The 22,488-nt window shown below is 34.2% G+C and overlaps 1 protein-coding gene across 1 annotated transcript in view; it reads right to left on the bottom strand.

The window, feature by feature from the left end:
* The window catches only part of LOC128636245 (mucin-5AC-like), a 154,854-nt gene that overhangs the window by 83,935 nt on the left and 48,431 nt on the right, over nt 1-22,488 (bottom strand). Inside the window, exon 7 of the mRNA XM_053689282.1 lies at nt 11,209-11,353. Coding sequence (XP_053545257.1) covers nt 11,209-11,353 — 145 coding nt within the window. The remainder of the gene's footprint in view (nt 1-11,208; nt 11,354-22,488) is intronic.

Genomic DNA, 22,488 nt, shown 5'->3' with positions numbered 1-22,488 from the left:
TACCAACGTCGCCCCACCACACGCCAAATATATCATCTATGAAGCGCCACCATGACGCTCCATGCTTAAGGAACAACTCATTTTCATATACAAATTTTTCTTCAACACTATTCATGAATATATTGGCGTATGCTGGGGCGACGTTGGACCCCATGGCTGTGCCTCTTATTTGGAGAAACCAATCGTCTTGAAACAAGAAATAGTTGTTATATAATACCATTCTTAACAAGCTCTCAAAGAACAGTATTTGACCCTCATTATATAATGTAGAATTTCTAAGTGCCAAAATACATGCACCTATGCCACTTTCATGATTAATTACCGTATATAGACTACTTACATCAAGTGTATACAAAATACATTTTGCTTTACCAAATGGTAAACCTTTTAATTTTTCAATGAAGTCATTTGTATCTTTAATGTATGATGTTATTTTCTGTACCTCTGGCTGCAAAATTCTATCCAGATAAGTAGCTATATTAGTAAAGACTGACTCTATTCCTGCCACAATTGGCCGCCCAGGGGGTTGTGATAGATTTTTATGTACTTTTGGGACTGTATAAAAGATTGGCGTTTTAGGCCAATCCACATATAGATATTCACTTAATTTTTTATCTATAATGCCAATCTTAGATGCCCAGTTTAACACTCTTTTTATTTCTGCCTGTATTTTAATCACTGGGTTACTCTGTAATGGCTTATAAGTATTAGCATCTCCCAATTGTTGTTTAATTTCTGTGACATAATAGTTGGTATCTAAAACTACGGTGGCTCCCCCCTTGTCGGCTCTCCTTATCAATATATCTTTTTCTTTAAGTGTATCTATGGCTTTTTTCTGTAATGCTGTTAAATTAGGTTTATATCTCTTGGTTTTTTTTTAATTAATGCTGTTGTAATTAGCCTTTAATTTAATCACATCACATTTAACCAATTCAATGTAAGTTTCCACACTATTATTACCCTGGGTTGGTATGTAAGTACTTTTCTTATATAAACCAGTAGATTTTAAAGTTAGCATATTCCCTCTAGGTATAACAGTGTTATTAATCATTTGTGGACTCTCATTAAACATACATATATTATTAAAATTGAGAATAGGTAAGGATTATAATCTCAGACCCGATATTATTCTTGTTGTTACTAATTCATTATCTTTACAGTTTAATATTGTTACTTTTGTATCCTAAGGCGAATGAGGGTTACATGTTATTGGTTAATAAGAAGATTTATTGGAGGGTGTGTTGGTAATGAGCTTATAAGAAATGATGTAGCTCAAAATCCTTGTTAAGGCCGTTCGGTATGAAACAGTCCATAATATGGATCCATTTCATCTCTAAGCGACCCAACTGGTTCTGTACGTCTCCTCCTCTCCCACCATATTCTACCTTCCTAATGCCTAAGATTTCAAGGTCCTCTATTCTTCTATTATGTTTTTTATCAAAGTGTGCCGAGAATGAGTGTTTTTGAAAAACCTTTTCTATATTATAAATATGCTCATTTAATCTGGTTTTGAGAAGCCTAGAAGTGCGACCTATATAAATTAAATTACGTACAGCGTAACATGTATATTACATTCTTGCTATTACATGTGATGAACTGATTAATATCATAGTTTTTACTACCATCAGTGGAATAAAAATTATTACATAATCTAGGTCCCTTTCTCATTCTCTTGCAGGCATTGCAGAACTGGCACCTTCTGAATCCCTCTTGGGGAGATGGTAACCAGTTTTTGTTTAAACTTGTATCTTCTATCTTTTTTATCATGTGTGAGAGTTGTAGTTTTAAGTATGGCACCTTTCTAAACATTATATTGGGTCTATCTCCTATAAATTCTGTTAAACTTGGGTCTCTAAATAAAATGCCCCAATGCTTTTGTATAATCTCTCTAACTTCGTTACTTTGAGTACTGTGTTGTAAAATTAGTCTACTTTCTGAGTTATCCTTATCCATTCTTGGTATACCATTAATCTTATGTTTATACTGCAATAAATTCTTCCTATCTAGTTTCGCAACTTCTTCTATTTTTTCTTCTAGAAAGGTGCTGGAATAGTTTTTTTCTATGAATCTTTCTTTTAATATTTTAGATTGAGTTTGGAAAACAGCTTCATCCCTGCAATTATGTCTGAGATGAACAAATTGTCCCTTTGGTATATTCTTTAGCCAGTGTCTTTGATGACAACTGTTTAAACTAATGTAGTTGTTTACATCAATGCTTTTGAAAAAGTTTTTCATTTTTAATATATTATTCTCTATGTAAATTTCTAAATCAAGAAACTCTAGTCCTGCTTTGATTCCATGTTAATGCTATATTAAACTCATTATTTTTCAGATACTCTTTAAATTCATTTAATTGACACTCGGTTCCTGACCAAATCAGGAACAGATCGTCTATGTAACGACGATAGGACACCATATATTGCGCCCAGGGGGAATTGAAGATGTACAGATTTTCCCAATTAGCCATATATAGATTGGCATAACTGGGCGCAAATCTGGTGCCCATCGCCGTTCCACTCTGAATATAGTATTCTTTATTAAACCAGAAATAGTTGGTTTCAAGTATGATCCTAATCCCATCTAAAATAAACTGTAGTTGTTTAGGGTCAAGTGTAGTGTCTTCTTTTAAGATATTTTGTACTGAAGTAATGCCCAATTCCTTATCTATTATGGTATAGAGAGATGTTACGTCTCCAGTTACTAGCGACCAATCTTTATTCCATTTAATGTTTTCTAAATCATTCAATATGCTGATAGTGTCTTTTAAGTACGATTTAGTATTTTTGACATATGTTTGCAGGAATTAATCTATATATGCAGAAAGATTGCTAGTATGTGAATTGACCCCAGACACGATAGGCCTCCCTGGAGGGTTTTTTAGATCTTTATGGATCTTGGGGAGTACATAGAAACTAGCAGTCTTAGGGAATTGATTATATATATACTGATATTCCTTCTTATTTAAAATACTTTCCTTTAGCCCTTCATTTAGAAATTTTTCAATTCTTTTTTTATAGATAAATACAGGATTTGAATCTAATTTTTTGTATGTACTTGTATCATTTAATTGTCTGAAACATTCTTCATTATATTTATTCCTATCCATTATAACTGTGCCTCCGCCCTTATCGGCCGGCTTCACCACTATATCGTTATTATCCTGTAATCCTTTTAATGCTATCTGTTCCTCCTTAGTCAGATTAGATGTATAATTAGTTTTAAGATGTTTGATATCCCTATGGACTAATTCCAAAAATGTTTCCATTGGGGCTGACTTATATTGTGTGGGATTGAACAAAGATTTATTTTTGACTTCTGCATGTCTATATTTATTAGATTCCTGAATATTATTTTTTACCATTGGACTGTTCAGAAAGTATTTTTTAATGCATAAGTTGCGTATAAATTTTTTCTACTCCTATATACGTAACAAATGTATTAATTCTGTAACTGGTGGCAAAGTTTAGTCCTCTATTTAAGACCGAAGTTTGTGCTTCTGTTAGTACTACTTTAGATAAATTAAAGATACCCTTACCTGTCTTTTCATTGTTTTTATTCTCTGTTACAGGTTTGCGTTTAGTGTTTTTTGTTGTTGTTTCTCAATGTTCTACACTGTCCATATTCCTTCTCCTTTTGTTGAACAGATCTGAGTCTGTCCGATTGTATTTCCTTTTGCCTGCCTATAAAAAAAACCTCCTCAACTTCTTCTGAGCTAAATCTGTTTAAATTGTCAAATCTATTATATGTAGGAATATCTTCCTGATAGTATACTCTCTGTTTTTTTAAAGGATTTCTAGGTTGCTGCCAGTCATATTCTTCCTTCCTTTGTTGTTCTGTGCGGTGGTAATTTCCCTTGTGTTGCATATAGTTGCTACTACCTGGTTCATATTGATAATCATTACCTTTATGACCTTGCCTTAAGTCTCTCTCATTATTATGCAAGTAATAATTCTCTCTCTCCCTTTGTGCCAAAGTATTATGATAGTGCCTATTCTTTTTACCATTATTTTGCATGGTTCTATTATTCTGCCCTGATCTATTCTCACTATGACGACTCTCTACATTATTTCTATTACTATTATTGAAATTATTAACTTTAGCATTTCTAGTTTTATAGTTTCTTTCCTTTCTCTCTTTATAGTCATCATGGTCTCTAAAATATTTCTTTCTTTTAGTATTTTTTCTTTCTTTCTTTAAGGAATCTAGATTCTCAGCTATTTTTTGTGACAATCACTCATAGTTTTTATTATTCATATGGGAATGATTTTTTGCTCCAACATATTAATTTCTTCATTTACTTCATCTAATAGTTTATTTCTTTCATTTATAATTAGATTCATAAGTTTTTTAGTACATTCTTCTAGAATGTGGTTCCATTTTGTTATAAACATAAGGTTATCTTGTCCAAAAGTGGGATTTTTAAAAATTCTCAGACCTCTCGGTGTAATTTGTTCCTTCAAATATTTTTTTAGTGTGACTATTTCACACTATTTACCTCTCTTAATAGATTTTCCAAATTATCAATAGTAATTCCAAATTATCAATAGTAATCAATAGTAATTTCAGAATTGTCAAAAAAATCATCAGCACAAAATGTAGTTGTGCGTCTGTTAAGGAATATAGACATCTTTAGTCTTTAATTTACCTCAGAGGGACATACTGTCTGGGTTAAGAGTGAATGTTATGTGTAATGGTCCGCTAATACCAATGAGACTTTACCACAATATGGTGCCTAATACAATTCCTACGTGAATATTCTATGTGTTAATAAAGTAGAAAAAACATACAATTTATTTACTTCCTCCACAGACCTAAGTAACTGTGTTTATACCTGCGGATGATATATAGGGGGGTAGTTATCAAGCCGTCAACCTTAAATACGCTGGAATTCCACAGCGTATTTGTGGCGAGGCTGATTCGCTTTAGTTATCAAAGGCTACAGACCGGCAAAAGTAGAATTTTGTGACGTAAACTTCGATCCGCCGGACTCAGTCCGACACAGATCGATTCTTACGTCACTCCAGATGTTCCGCACACAAGTCCGGCACAATCTGACTACTTTTGCTAGTTATCAAAAAACTAGCAGGTACGCTCGGCACTTTTACGGCCCAGCGTACCTGGTTTTCAAACCGCCACCCTGGAGGCAGCGGATCCCATAGGAATCAATGGGAGTCTGACCATAGCGAAAGTACAAGTTCGCTGCTGCCAGATATCCCATTGATTTCTATGGGAGCTGTCTACACCTAACACCCTAACATGTACCCCGAGTCTAAACACCTCTAATCTGTCCCCCCCTACACCGCCGCAAGTAAATAAAATGATTAACCCCTAAACCGCCGCTCACGGAGCCCACCGCAAGCTACTCTATACATATTAACCCCTAAACCGCCGCTCCCGGAGCCCACCGCCACCTACATGATACCTAGTAACCCCTTATCCTGCCCCCCTATAATAAAGTTATTAACCCCTATCCTGCCGATCCCGCACCTCGCCGTAAATAAATAAATAGTTTAACCCCTAAACCGCCGCTCCCTGACCCTGCCGCAACCTATATTAAATTTATTAACCCCTAATCTGCCCCCCCTACACCGTCGCCACCTATAATACATTTATTAACCCCTATAATGCCCCCCACTACACCGCCGCCACTGTAATAAATGTATTAACCCCTAAACCTGTCTAACACTAACACCCCCCTAACTTAAATATTAATTAAATAAATCTAAATAATATTTCTATTATTAACTAAGTTAATCCTATTTAAAACTAAATACTAACCTATAAAATAAACCCTAATATAGCTACAATATAAATAATAATTATATTGTAGCTATCTTAGGATTTATTTTTATTTTACAGGTACCTTTCAATTTATTTTAACTAGGTACAATAGCTATTAAATAGTTATTAACTATTTAATAGCTTACCTAGCTAAAATAAAGAGAAATGTACCTGTAAACTAAAAACTAACCTAAGTTACAATTACACCTAACACTACACTATACTTTAATAAATGATTCCTATTTAAAACTAAATACTTACCTGTAAAATAAACCCTAAGATAGCTACAATATAATTAATAATTACATTGTAGCTATCTTAGGATTTATATTTATTTTACAGGTAACTTTGTATTTATTTTAGCTAGTTAGAATAGTTATTAAATAGTTATTAACTATTTAATAACTACCTAGCTAAAAGAAATACAAAATTACCTGTAAAATAAATCCTTACCTAAGTTACAAATAAACCTAACACTTCACTATCATTAAATAAATTAAATAAATTAACTACAAATAACTACAATTAAATACAATTACATAAACTAACTAAAGTACAAAAAATAAAAAAAGCTAAGTTACAAAAAATAAAAAAATAAGTTACAAACATTTAAAAAAATATTACAACAATTTTAAGCTACTTACACCTAATCTAAGCCCCCTAATAAAATAACAAACCCCCCCAAAATAAAAAAATGCCCTACCCTATTCTACATTAAAAAAGTTCAAAGCTCTTTTACCTTACCAGCCCTTAAAAGGGCCTTTTGTGGGGGCATGCCCCAAAGAATTCAGCTCTTTTGCCTGTAAAAGAAAAATACAACCCTCCCCCAACATTAAAACCCACCACCCACATACCCCTAATCTAACCCAAACCCCCTTTAAAATAACCTAACACTAATCCCCTGAAGATCATCCTACCTTTAGTCGTCTTCACTCAGCCGAGCCACCGATGGAACTGAAGAGGACATCCGGACCGGCAGAAGTGATCATCCAAGGGGCGCTGAAGAAATCTTCCATCCGATGAAGTGATCCTCCAAGCGGCGCTGAAGAAGTCTTCTATCCGGGCGAGGTCATCTTCGAAGCCGGGTCTTGAATCTTCATCCCGCCGACGCGGAACATCCTTCTTTCCCGATGGACTACTGACAAATGAAGGCTCCTTTAAGGGACGTCAAGATGGCCTCCCTTCAATTCCGATTGGCTGATAGGATTCTATCAGCCAATCGGAATTAAGGTAGGAAAAATCTGTTCCGATCAGCCAATAGAATGCGAGCTCAATCTGATTGGCTGACTGGATCAGCCAATCGGATTGAACTTGAATCTGATTGGCTGATTCAATCAGCCAATCAGATTTTTCCTACCTTAATTCCGATTGGCTGATAGAATCCTATCAGCCAATCGGAATTGAAGGGACGCCATCTTGGATGACGTCCCTTAAAGGAGCCTTCATTCATCGGTAGTCCATCGGGAAAGAAGGATGTTCCACGTCGGCGGGATGAAGATTCAAGACCCGGCTTCGAAGATGACCTCGCCCGGATAGAAGACTTCTTCAGCGCCTCTTGGAAGATGACATCGCCCAGATGGAAGATTTCTTCAGCGCCGCTTGGAGGATCACTTCATCGGATGGAAGATTTCTTCAGCGCCCCTTGGATGATCCCTTCTGCCGGTCCGGATGTCCTCTTCAGTTCCATCGGTGGCTCGGCTGAGTAAAGACGACTAAAGGTAGGATGATCTTCAGGGGATTAGTGTTAGGTTATTTTAAGGGGGGTTTGGGTTAGATTAAGGGTATGTGGGTGGTTGGTTTTAATGTTGGGGGGGGTTGTATTTTTCTTTTACAGGCAAAAGAGCTGAATTCTTTGGGGCATGCCCCCACAAAAGGCCCTTTTAAGGGCTGGTAAGGTAAAAGAGCTTTGAACTTTTTTAATGTAGAATAGGGTAGGGCATTTTTTTTATTTTGGGGGGATTTGTTATTTTATTAGGGGGCTTAGATTAGGTGTAAGTAGCTTAAAATTGTTGTAATATTTTTTAAATGTTTGTAACTTATTTTTTTATTTTTTGTAACTTAGCTTTTTTTATTTTTTGTACTTTAGTTAGTTTATGTAATTGTATTTAATTGTAGTTATTTGTAGTTAATTTATTTAATTTATTTAATGATAGTGTAGTGTTAGGTTTAATTGTAACTTAGGTTAGGATTTATTTTACAGGTAATTTTGTGTTTCTTTTAGCTAGGTAGTTATTAAATAGTTAATAACTATTTAATAACTATTCTAACTAGCTAAAATAAATACAAAGTTACCTGTAAAATTAATATAAATCCTAATATAGCTACAATGTAATTATTAATTATATTGTAGCTATCTTAGGGTTTATTTTACAGGTAAGTATTTAGTTTTAAATAGGAATCATTTATTAAAGTATAGTGTAGTGTTAGGTGTAATTGTAACAGGTTAGTTTTTAGTTTACAGGTACATTTCTCTTTATTTTAGCTAGGTAAGCTATTAAATAGTTAATAACTATTTAATAGCTATTGTACCTAGTTAAAATAAATTGAAAGGTACCTGTAAAATAAAAATAAATCCTAAGATAGCTACAATATAATTATTATTTATATTGTAGCTATATTAGGGTTTATTTTATAGGTAAGCATTTAGTTTTAAATAGGATTAATTTAGTTCATAATAGAAATATTATTTAGATTTATTTAATTAATATTTAAGTTAGGGGGGTGTTAGGGTTAGTGTTAGACTTAGGTTTAGGGGTTAATAATTTTATTACAGTGGCGGCGGTGTAGTGGGGGGCAGGATAGGGGTTAATAAATGTATTATAGGTGGCGACGGTGTAGGGGGGGCAGAATAGGGGTTAATAAATTTAATATAGGTTGCGGCGGGTTCAGGGAGCGGCGGTTTAGGGGTTAAACTATTTATTTGCGGTGAGGTGCGGGATCAGCAGGATAGGGGTTAATAACTTTATTATAGAGGGCGACGGTATAGGGGGGCAGGATAGGGGTTACTAGGTATAATGTAAGTGGCAGCGGTGTCCGGGAGCGGCGGTTTAGGGGTTAATATATTTATAAGACTTGCGGCGGGGTCTAGGAGCTGTGGTTTAGGGGTTAGTAACTTTATTTAGTTTCGGGGGGCTCCGGGGGCGCCGGTATAGGGGGTAGAACAGTGTAGTTTAGTGTCAGTGCTTAGTGACAGGCTAGCAAGAAAGCTGTCAAACAGCCGAAGAGCAGCGAGATCGGATGAGTGATAACTCTCACAGTCCGCTGCTCATCGCCCCGCGGCTTTTTGACAGCTTTACTTGATAACTTAGGCAAATTTTTTCAGGTCCGCGGCGGCGATGTGAGGCTAGCTTAGGCGGGCGTATTGGGCCGGCGAAGGCAGGAAAGTTGACACGTTGATAACTACCCCCCATCGTGTATACTAAAAATGTAAAGACTCTTATCAAATGTCAAATGCAAAATCAAACGTGCTATTAAAAATAAAATATATAGTGTGGATATGGAAATACCTTCACTGTAAAATCCACTCACATGACAATGGATAATAAAATCCAACTATTGTAAAGTGCTACGAAATCTAAAATATACCTTAGAAAATATCTATCTATATCTATAAATATCTATATCTTTGGACATGCGCACACCATTCCTTGATAAAGCTCATTAGCGAAACGTACGTTGGATACATCGTTCCCTGGCATCCTTCCAAGTATCTGCACACCAATAAGGAGAGCAACATATACTGGACTCTTAAGGGGGAGGTTGTCTGGTTTAGTTTCTGCACTCCTTACCACGGTCTCTGGTATTGTGTCTAGCTCAATCTGAGCAATTACTATATTGTATTGCCAATCCTGTTGTACATGGTGTTTTCAGCAGCTCTTGTGATGCTTTTTATATTTGTATTTTAATAAATCCTTTTATTCAAATATCCTGTACAAGTAACTGTTTACCCAACAGTATAAAAGTGGGTGTGCGCATTCACCTGAGCTTGGTTATAGCTCCATCCCATGTGAGTAATCATTTGCATATATACATTCTGCACTGCAATAAGGTTGCAGAGTTACGCTATGTGGGATATCTTTTCATTTATATGAGGATCAAATAAGAAAAATAGAAGATTGAAGAATTTCAAGAAGAATCCATATATCCTTATATGAACTTTACACAATTGTCTATGTTTAAACACATATTTGTGTCACTATTTATCACTTCTATTTTGCATTTTTATCACATTTATTTCACATTTTCTCTTTTTTGTGATACTATGGTATTTGTTATCATTTTCTGTTTTTGATACCGTTTATATTTGTGCACAAGATTTCATTGTTTAGAATTATTTAGATATTTTCTAAGGTATATTTTAGATTTTGTAGCACTTTACAATAGTTGGATTTTATTATCTATTGTCATGTGAGTGGATTTTACAGTGAAGGTATTTCCATATCCACACTATATATTTTATTTTTAATAGCACGTTTGATTTTGCATTTGACATTTGATAAGAGTCTTTACATTTTTAGTATACACTATATATCATCCGCAGGTATAAGCACAGTTACTTAGGTCTGTGGAGGAAGTAAATAAATTGTATGTTTTTTCTACTTTATTAACACATAGAATATTCACGTAGGAATTGTATTAGGCACCATATTGTGGTAAAGTCTAATTGGTATTAGCGGACCATTACACATAACATTCTATCTTAACCCAGACAGTATCTCCCTCTGAGGTAAATTAAAGACTAAAGATGTCTCTATTGCTTTACAGATGCACAACTACATCTTGTGCTGATGATTTTTTTGACAATTCTGAAATTACTAATGATAATTTGGAAAATCTATTAAGAGAGGTAGAAAAACATATGTCTAAAGAAATTAAATATCATCTTGAAATAGTCACACTAAAAAAATATTTGAAGGAACAAATTACACCGAGAGGTCTGAGAATTTTTAAAAATCCCACTTTTGGACAAGATAACCTTATGTTTATAACAAAATGGAACCACATTCTAGAAGAATGTACTAAAAAACTTATTAATCTAATTATAAATGAAAGAAAGAAACTATTAGATGAAGTAAATGAAGAAATTAATATGTTGGAGCAAAAAATCATTCCCATATGAATAATAAAAACTATGAGGAATTGTCACAAAAAATAGCTGAGAATCTAGATTCCTTAAAGAAAGAAAGAAAAAATACTAAAAGAAAGAAATATTTTAGAGACCATGATGACTATAAAGAGAGAAAGGAAAGAAACTATAAAACTAGGAATGCTAGAGTTAATAATTACAATAATAGTAATAGAAATAATGTAGAGAGTCGTCATAGTGAGAATAGATCAGGGCAGAATAATAGAACCATGCAAAATAATGGTAAAAAGAATAGGCACTATCATAATACTTTGGCACAAAGGGAGAGAGAGAATTATTACTTGCATAATAATGAGAGAGACTTAAGGCAAGGTCATAAAGGTAATGATTATCAATATGAACCAGGTAGTAGCAACTATATGCAACACAAGGGAAATTACCACCGCACAGAACAACAAAGGAAGGAAGAATATGACTGGCAGCAACCTAGAAATCATTTAAAAAAACAGAGAGTATACTATCAGGAAGATATTCCTACATATAATAGATTTGACAATTTAAACAGATTTAGCTCAGAAGAAGTTGAGGAGGTTTTTTTTATAGGCAGGCAAAAGGAAATACAATCGGACAGACTCAGATCTGTTCAACAAAAGGAGAAGGAATATGGACAGGGTAGAACATTGAGAAACAACAAAAAAACCCACTAAACGCAAACCTGTAACAGAGAATAAAAACAATGAAAAGACAGGTAAGGGTATCTTTAATTTATCTAAAGTAGTACTAACAGAAGCACAAACTTCGGTCTTAAATAGAGGACTAAACTTTGCCCCCAGTTACAGAATTAATAAATTCGACACGTATATAGGAGTGCAAAAATGTATACGCAACTTGTGCATTAAAAAATACTTTCTGAACAGTCCAATTGTAAAAAATAATATTCCGGAATCTAATAAATATAGACATGCAGAAGTCAAAAATAAATCTTTGTTCAATCCCACACAATATAAGTCAGCCCCAATGGAAACATTTTTGGAATTAGTCCATAGGGATATCAAACATCTTAAAACTAATTATACATCTAATCTGACTAAGGAGGAACAGATAACATTAAAAGGATTACAGTGGTGAAGCCGGCCGATAAGGGCGGAGGCACAGTTATAATGGATAGGAATAAATATAATGAAGAATATTTCAGACAATTAAATGATACAAGTACATACAAAAAATTAGATTCAAATCCTGTATTTATCTATAAAAAAAGAATTGAAAAATATCTAAATGAAGGGCTAAAGGAAACTATTTTAAATAAGAAGGAATATCAGTATATATATAATCAATTCCCTAAGACTGCTAGTTTCTATGTACTCCCCAAGATCCATAAAGATCTAAAAAAAACCTCCAGGGAGGCCTATCGTGTCTGGGGTCAATTCACATACTAGCAATCTGTCTGCATATATAGATTCATTCCTGCAAACATATGTCAAAAATACTAAATCGTACTTAAAAGACACTATCAGCATATTGAATGATTTAGAACATTAAATGGAATAAAGATTGGTTGCTAATAACTGGAGACGTAACATCTCTCTATACCATAATAGATAAGGAATTGGGCATTACTTCAGTACAAAATATCTTAAAAGAAGACACTACACTTGACCCTAAACAACTACAGTTTATTTTAGATGGGATTAGGATCATACTTGAAACCAACTATTTCTGGTTTAATAAAGAATACTATCTTCAGATAAGTGGAACGGTGATGGGCACCAGATTTGCGCCCAGTTATGCCAATCTATATATGGCTAATTGGGAAAATCTGTACATCTTCAATTCCCCCTGGGCGCAATATCTGGTGTCCTATCGTCGTTACATAGACGATCTGTTCCTGATTTGGTCAGGAACCGAGTGTCAATTAAATTAATTTAAAGAGTATCTGAAAAATAATGAGTTTAATATAGCATTAACATGGAATCAAAGCAGGACTAGAGTAGAGTTTCCTGATTTAGAAATTTACATAGAGAATAATATATTAAAAACGAAAAACTTTTTCAAAAGCATTGATGTAAACAACTACATTAGTTTAAACAGTTGTCATCAAAGACACTGGCTAAATAATATACCAAAGGGACAATTTGTTCGTCTCAGACATAATTGCAGGGATGAAGCTGTTTTCCAAACTCAATCTAAAATATTAAAAGAAAGATTCATAGAAAAAAACTATTCCAGCACCTTTCTGGAAGAAAAAATAGAAGAAGTTTTGAAACTAGATAGGAAGAATTTATTGCAGAATAAACATAAGAGTAATGGTATACCAAGAATGGATAAGGATAACTCAGAAAGTAGACTAATTTTACAACACAGTACTCAAAGTAACGAAGTTAGAGAGATTATACAAAAGCATTAGGGGATTTTATTTAGAGACCCAAATTTAACAGAATTTATAGGAGATAGACCCAATATAATGTTTAGAAAGGTGCCAAACTTAAAACTACAACTCTCACACATGATAAAAAAGATAGAAGATACAAGTTTAAACAAAAACTGGTTACCATCTCCCCAAGAGGGATTCAGAAGGTGCCAGTTCTGCAATGCCTGCAAGAGAATGAGAAAGGGACCTAGATTATGTAATACATTTTATTCCACTGATGGTAGTAAAAACTATGATATTAATCAGTTCATCACATGTAACAGAAAGAATGTAATATACATGTTACGCTGTACGTGCAATTTAATTTATATAGGTCGCACTTCTAGGCTTCTCAAAACCAGATTAAATGAGCATATTTATAATATAGAAAAGGGTTTTCAAAAACACTCATTATCAGCACACTTTGATAAAAAACATAATAGAAGAATAGAGGACCTTGAATTCTTAGGCATTAGGAAGGTAGAATATGGTTGGAGAGGAGGAGACATACAGAACCAGTTGGGTCGCTTAGAGATGAAATGGATCCATATTATGGACAGTTTCATACCGAACGGCCTTAACAAGGATTTTGAGCTACATAATTTCTTATAAGCTCATTACCAACACACCCTCCAATAAATCTTCTTATTAACCAATAACATGTAACCCTCATTCGCCTTAGGATACAAATGTAACAATATTAAACTGTAAAGATAATGAATTAGTAACAACAAGAATAATATCAGGTCTGAGATTATAATCCTTACCTATTCTCAATTTTAATAATGCTATCAAATAGCATTAATTGTGTGTAGAAAAATATCTATATATACACTATGAATTTAGGTTTAGGCAACGGAAATGTTTTTTCACTGTTAGAGCAATAAAATTGTGGAACTCATTACCAAAGGAGGTAGTTAATGCTAATACCATAGATACATTTAAAAATAGTCTGGATACATTTCTGTATATAAACAAAATTCATGGATATGATTGCTAGTATTAAATGGGTCACATTTAAATGGGGTTATTTAAGCTTAACTGGAGCTTTTTGAAAGTATTTAAGATTTGTATAGGTTGAACTCGATGGACTTCAGTCTTTTTTCAACCTTATCTACTATGTTACTATGTTACTATGATTCTCCAGCAGGAGATACATTTCAGTTCAGACTTCACAGGGGCTGAAATCACTGAATATTTAAAAAAAAAAGGAGGAATTCTCCAGCACTGTGAGATCTCTCTCATTTCTGTATGTGAAGGAGACAATCCCAGTGCAATATAGCACTGCATGATATGAGAGTTTTGTCACACTTACACTTTGTATTTTATATCACTTTATATTTCAGATTGGGTTCTTTCAGTATTATTACATTTAAACTTTCTACTTTTACAAATTTTGAGTATGTTTTTAAAGTTTAGATGTTACCTTAAAAAATTAGGATTATACTTTGTATATTTGTGTAGAAATATAAATGTAAGGGAGCTGCTTACAAATGATTATCTGCTATATTATATCTGTGTATAAATATAGACAGAGTTGCAGACCATATAATACAATTATGTATACAAACCAAAAGAAAGATAATAAGGATAAGTAATCCTTATTTAAAGATAGAGAATTCGGCACTCCCCACACATAAAACGATCCTAGAAATATGAATGTATCAATAGGAATACAAAATGTATTATTTATAAAGTAACAAGTGTGGAACCTGGTGGAGACAGAGAATAAAACTTGAAAAGGTGCATGTGTTCAAAGCACTAACAATTTATTACTATATGAACAAAAAGAAAAAGAAATAATATTAAAAATAAAAGCAGGATATCAGAGAGAGACGTCTCTTGGGGAATGTAACATAAGTGTGAATGTGAACAGGCTTAATGACCCCTATTTAGGTGAGTGGACCAAGACAGGTTTAGGATATACTAGTTAGGTATATTCATATCTCTGGGTCCTGGGTTCGAATCTGCCCTTTTACACACACACACATATATATATATATATTTATATATATATAGTTTTTATATCTTTTTGTTTCCATTAGTAACTCGTGCATAATTTGTGATCTCTATAAATATATCAAATACTGCCTTCACTAAGGTAAAGAACTTTTGTAAAAGACTGTAAAAGAAATTTTGTAGAAAACTTTTGAATTCTTATTTAGCCCTTTGTCTGCATCTTCTGAGGCTGGGGAGATAATCTCTGTTCTCTGTCTCCACCAGGTTCCACACTTATTATTATTATTATCAGGTATTTGTAGAGCGCCAACAAATTCTGCAGCGTTAGATATTACTTTATAAATGATAAATTGTGTATTCCTATTGATACATTCATATTTCTAGGATCTTTTTATGTGTGGGGAGTGCTGAATTCCCTATCCTTACACAAGGATTATTTATCCTTATTATCTTTCTTTTGGTTTGTATACATTTGTATATTTGTGTGTCGTTTTCACAAATTACATTGCACCTTGTATTTGCTGCATTGAAACTAAAACTGACAGTTTGAGAAAGTGGGAGGGACAGGGCAGTTCCCTGGGCTAAACAGGGGAGTTCCCAGGGAATGTCTGAAGCTCTCTCACCAGTCTCTTGAAATTTTGTAAGCTGGTCTCACTGATTTATCTCACCAGCTGTATGCAGGTGAAGTTTGCTCAAAATTCACAATACACTTATTTTAAAAAACCGAAAAGTAATATATACAAAAAATCTAGACAAAAGCAAGTTAAATTGTAGTGAAAACATTTGAGTACAATTTGGAATTCATGCAAACTGAGCCCATGGGGGATATCTATCAAGCCGTCAACGTTGTTGAATTCGACAGCAGGCCGCGAACCTTAATATAATCTCCATATTTATAAAAAAAAGACGGCAAAAAGCCACGCACCAAGTACGAGACGATAAGCATTGGACTGTTGTTAACTAACAGTCATCAATCTCGCTGCCATTCGGCTCTTAACCAACTTTATTTATACCCTGTCACTAAACGCCGCCACTACACTAAAAGGTTTAACCCCTATCCCGCCGCTCCCGGACCCTGTTGCAACTTAAATAAAGTTAATAACCCCTATCCCACCAGTCCTGGACCCCGTCGCCACTAAATAAATGTATTAACCCCTATCTCGCCGCTCCCAGACCCTGCTGCCACTAAATAAATGTATTAACCCCTATCCCACCGCTCCCGGACCCCGCCACCACTAAATAAATTTATTAACCCCTATCCCGCCGCTCCCGGACCCCGCCACCACTAAATAAATGTATTAACCCCTAAACCTCTGGCCTCCCACATCACTACCATTAACTAAATCTATTAACCCCTAAACTGCCAGCCCCCCACATCGCCATAAACTAAATTAAGCTATTAAACCCTAAACTTAACAACCCGCTAACTTTACATTACAATTACAACAAACCTATCTTAAAATACATTTAAACTTACCTGTAGAATTAAAATAAACTAATTCTAAACTATTAATTAACCTACCCTAACTATTATACTAAAATTACATTAAACTACCAATTAAATGAACTATATCACATATTAAAAAACCCTAACCCTACTCAAATTATTTAAATCAACTATTACAAATTACTAAATTACAAAAAATAAAAAACACTAAATTACGAAAACAAACAAATCACAGTATCAAAAATAAAAACAAATTACACCTAATCTAATAGACCTATCAAAATAAAAAAGGTCCCCAAAATAAAAAAAAACCCTAGCCTACAATAAATTACAAATGGCCCTTAAAAGGGGCCTTTTGTGGGGCATTGCCCAAAGAAATCCGCTCTTTTACCTATAAAAAAAATACAAACACCCCCCAACAGTAAAACTCACCACCCAAGCAACCTCCCCCCCCAAATAAAAAATCCTATCTAAAAAACCTAAGCTGCTCATTGCCCTGAAAATTACGCTGCAGAATTCCAGCGTATTTGCAGTTGACGGCTTTATAGATATCCCCCTTTGAATCAGAATAGGTGTCTTCCAGTTACCTTTTCTCCCCATGTGAAATTTTGTATCCCAGAGAGCTTTATTGCTTTTTATGGAAGGCATCTCTCATTTCTTTGCAACTTCCAGGTTCTTCCTCTTTTCTTAGAAAATTCGGCGAATTCAGCCCATTTGAAGTCTTCTCTATAATCTCTCTCCAAACTAGAGAATGATTGATTATCTGGCCCATAGGAAGTAATTAAGTTTTTGGGAAACTTACAGTTTTTCAGTGTAATTAAAAATAAAGAAATGTGAAGTGCAATGTCATTTCTAAAAGATACACATACATATACAGTACAAAGTATGCGTCTAATTTGTTAAAGTTGCTGTGAAAGCATAATCAAAATTTGTAAAATCACAATCCTAAATAAACTGCTGTATTCAAAATAACACAAAATAGAAAGTTGAAAGTTTAAATGTAATCTGAAGTGTAAAGTCTAAATAGATATATATTACAAAGCACAGAGTGTAAATGCAGCAGAACTCTCATGCCATGCAATGCTATATGCACTGGGCTTGTCTCTCCTTCACATACAGAAATGCAGGCAACGCCCCGTGGAGAAGCATAGCAAAATCTGCCTTTTGAAAATGTCACTAGAAATCTTGCAGTGCTGGAGGATCACTTTATAATATCTCACCTGAGCAGAGAGGTTTTAAATATCAGGTCCTCTGTGAGTAAGGTCATTGATGAGTCCAACCCCTCCCACGGTTTAACAGGGTTAACACAATGTACCACACAGGAGTAAAGTTTAATTTTGGGTTAAGCAGCTAGTTGGGTGTTTTGAATTCGATTTTTTTTTTTTTTGCATTTTTTGACATGTATGCAATTAAACTGTGGTGCTTCAAATCCACAGAGATATGTGTATGTGACTGTATTATCAATATAGTGAGCATGCCTGCTTGTTGGGTTATCAATTACACTCATTTCTATTATGTAAAAGTACTTGTTGGTTAAGCGAGAAACTATTGTATCGGTTTGGTGATATTATTATTTTATATTCCTGGAGTAATTTTAGTGTATTTTTTCCATGCTCAAAATAAATGTAACATTTGACAATTTTTGGGATACTGGGTAATAATTTGAAAATATTGTTTGGAGTATTGTTTTAGCTGATGAATTTGATAAGTGGAAAATGACACTTAAATGTGTCAATAACTGTGATCATAAAAAGAGGACTGGCCCAACTTGTACTGGGTCATTTTTCACTGGAATAATAAAACAAATTAAATTGGCTGAATGTAATACCATTGGCATAAAAAAGGCCCATCGACAGTCATTATCATTAACTTAGCAATAATTATGAAACAATAGATTGCAATCAACCCCAAAATGTTTCAAAATGATGGGTTAGACATATAAAACTACTACTAGTCATTAAAATACAAACAATAAAAAAATAAAATCAAAAGTACAACACACAGATCACAAGTTATAGTGATATAAATATTTTATGCTCACCATATGACACCTCTGTCATTAATACTTTCTCCAGAGGCTATAGAAAGACCACGGTAGTAACATGGACAGAAAATTGCTGGAACACATTTACCACTTTTATCCAAATAATATCCTTTATTACACACGCAACCTTCCAGGGGATCAAAGATTACTTTGCAGATCATGTCGGGTTCACTGATAGAGCGGCAGGTAGGTTGGTTAGAAGTGACTGAATAGCTAAAGACCAGGTTATTTGGGCATTGTGTGTATTTGTCTGCAGAAAAAGGCATTTGTCATTGGTTTGTTATTATGGTATTAAAAACAGTAAAAGGAACATGAAACCCAAACATTTTCTTTTGTGATTCAGACAGAGCTTAAAATTTTAAAAAGGTTTCCAATTTACTTCTATTATCAAATTTGCTTCATTCTTCTATCATTCTTTGTTGAAAAGATATCTGCATAGATAGCGTGCACATGTCTGGAACACTACACAACAGGGAATAGTGCTGCCATCTAGTGGTCTGGCTAATGTGTAACATTCTTGCAAAACTGCTGCTATATAGTGCTGCCATCTAGTGGTCTTGCTAATATATAACATTCTGCCATATAGGGCTGCAGATAGGGGCACACCCCTGAGCTTACCTTCCTGCTTTACAAGATAACAAGAAAACAAAAAAAAAATTGATAATAGAAGTAAAATAGAATAATATTTTGTGTTTTATGCCCCTTTAAAGTAAATAATAAAACAAATCTTTATAACATATATGGATAACGTATAAACAACATGAAAAAAAACAAAAAAAACAAGTAGAATAGAAAATATCTTATTTCTCCATACTGTACTTAAAGGGACAGTCAACACCCATGAGAACTTTATCCCATACCTTAGATCAACAAAAATAAGTGAGCCTACACCGCATCCCATCTTCAATACCACTAACGTTAGGCGTCTAATCTTCGAATGAACATTTAGTTTTCAGCGGTAGATATGACCGTCAAACTCCTCCCCCTCCTCCTCCGTCCCCTTCTTGTTTTAATTGTATACTCGTTCATAGGGACATTGTTCTATTACTAATGTGCATGCGCTATATAATTGTAGTACACTAGCTATTAGAAATAGAAATTGTCTCCGTGAACACGGCTAAAGAATCTAGCCGAGAATTTGATTCTCATTGGCTGAAGACTTTGAGAAGAAGCCTCCTACGTAACAGTGGGGGGAGTTTGGCGGCCATATTTACCACTGAAAACTAAATGTTCATTCGAAGATTAGACACCTAACATTAGTGGTATTGAAGATGGGATGCGGTGCAGGCTCATTTTTTTTTGTTGATCTAAGGTATGGGATAAAGTTTTCATGGGTGTTGACTGTTCCTTTAATGTCATAATTTTATCTGCTTTCCAGATTAAAGACCATTGTAAAGTCATTGAACACAATTAAAATAATAATAATATAAATGAATAAATAAGTCAAATAATGTAAGGAGTCAACACAGAGGGTGAACTTACAGCAGGCTTTCTGTCGCCATCCATATAATACAACTCCGTTGGCAGCACATAATTTTGCATATGAGGCTAGAGCAGCGCACATGCATTCTTCACTCTTCTCGCAGCTACATGTATCAATCAAGCAATTCTGCAAAGTTATTTGGTACAAGACATTGGTTAGCTTCATTTATCTTTTCAGAAACTTAGCTTACAGTTGATGAGAATAATGTGTTTAAATCCTGTGTATTCCTCTTTAAAGGGACAGTCTACACCTTAGTCATCTTAAAGTCTTACCTTAGATTAAGCTGCAAATAGAATCCTGCACCCCTTTCTATTTCATGCAGCAGTAATGATAAAAAGTTATTTTAAAATCAATATTGTTTCTGGCCATTTTGAAATAGCTGCCAAGCTCCTCCCACTGATGACATCACAATCTGGGCTGCATATGGCTTCCAATCACAAAAGGCTCACTAGTTGGATTCAACAGACTGTCAATGCTGTTCAGCAGCGTGCCTAGATGCAGCCAAGATCATGATGTCATCAGTGGGTGGAGCTTAGCAGCCATTTCAAAGTGTCCAGAAACACTATTTATTTTAAAATAACTTTTTTTTACCATTCCTGTTGCATGATATAGAAAGGATGCAGGGGGATATTTGCTGTTTAATCTATGGTAAATAAGATGACTAAGGTGTAGATTGTCCCTTCAAGTGTAATAAATCAGTATGGATAAATAAATATAAAATAACATATACCCTTAAGGATTAATGAGTTCTCCCATAAACTAAACAGTTTACAAAAATAGATCAGTAAATAATAATAATATTTAGCACCTTGGACAAAAACTACTCAAGATTTATATTAAAGACAGTCTTGAATTCAGTATCATCGCAGAGTTTATTATATCTAGATCCCAGATGGTAAATTTAATCCACATGCAGTTTTATAATTTATTTGATTGACATTGCCTTTATAAACCCAAATGAGATAGATAGAAATGGTCTATTTTGAAAATAGTCCTATCCTAGATATTTGATTGTTTCAGAAATAAAAGGCATATTTATGCTTAAAGGGAAATGAAACCTATCTTTTTTTTCTTCACAATTGTCTAGCTGGTTAAAACCAATGAGCAGCATACGCATTCTTCTTATTGATTTTTTATTCCCCCCTGATGTTCTATAATATACCTGTGGTTTTGCCAGGTGATAACAATAATAATGTTGTAATAATAACAATAATAAAATACATTTTAAGCCTATTGCAGTGACAGCTCAGTTGTGAGTAGCATTTTGAGACAAGTGTTCATATTTTAAGCATTAAACAAATTACATTATGTGGTGTCCCCTCTTTTACATTTTAAATGAAACATACCTTATTCTTGCAACCTCTATTATGCTACCAGCATGATTTTTTTATTAACAAGCATAAGCTACAGCAGCTACAACCAACCAATGCTGCCTGCCTTACACCTAGATTACGAGTTTTGCGTTACGGTGCGTTACGGCTTGTAACGCTGAAAAAATGAGAATTTCAGCGAAATGGCCAGGAACACACATTACGAGTCGTGTCGGTATAGCTATACCACAAGCATTTTAATTTGTAACGCAGTGTCTATTCCGCACTCAAAAAAAAAAATTATGTTTTTGCGTGAGATTTTCATAGTGCCAGTATTACAGGTTGTGCGGTCCGGCTAAAATGCTTGGGCTACAGCCTACACCGACATGATCCATATCGCCATCTGAGAGCAATAGTTATGGATTTTGCGAAACAAAAATGTTTCACAAAACTCATAACTAAACTGTTACAAACTACACTAACACCCGTAAACTACATATTAACCCTTAAACCGCCATCCTCCCACATCGCAAACACTATAATAAAGCTATTAACCCCTAATCTGCTGCTCCCTGACATCGCCGACACTATAATAAAGCTATTAACCACTAAACCTCCTGCATCTTACATTGCCGCTACTAAATAAACCTATTAACCCCTAAACCTCCGGGCCCCCTCATCGGCGCTACTAAATAAAGCTATTAACCCCTAAACCACCAGCCCCCCCACATCGCAAAACACTAAATTACACTAATTTAAACCCCTAAACCTAACATCCCACTAACTTTAAATTAAAATTACTATATAACTCTCTTAAAATAAATAAAAACTTACCTGTGAAATAAAAATAAACCTAACATTAAACTATAAATTAACCTAGCATTACTATTCTAATAAAACAACAAAATACTACCAATAAAAAAATTGAAATTATACATTTAAAAAAACATAACACTACAAAAAATTAA

Source organism: Bombina bombina, chromosome 7 (assembly GCF_027579735.1).
Source record: "Bombina bombina isolate aBomBom1 chromosome 7, aBomBom1.pri, whole genome shotgun sequence".
NCBI classification, from domain to species: domain Eukaryota; kingdom Metazoa; phylum Chordata; class Amphibia; order Anura; family Bombinatoridae; genus Bombina; species Bombina bombina.
Note: the sequence above shows the minus strand (reverse complement) of the source record. Positions and strands in the feature narration are given on the sequence as shown.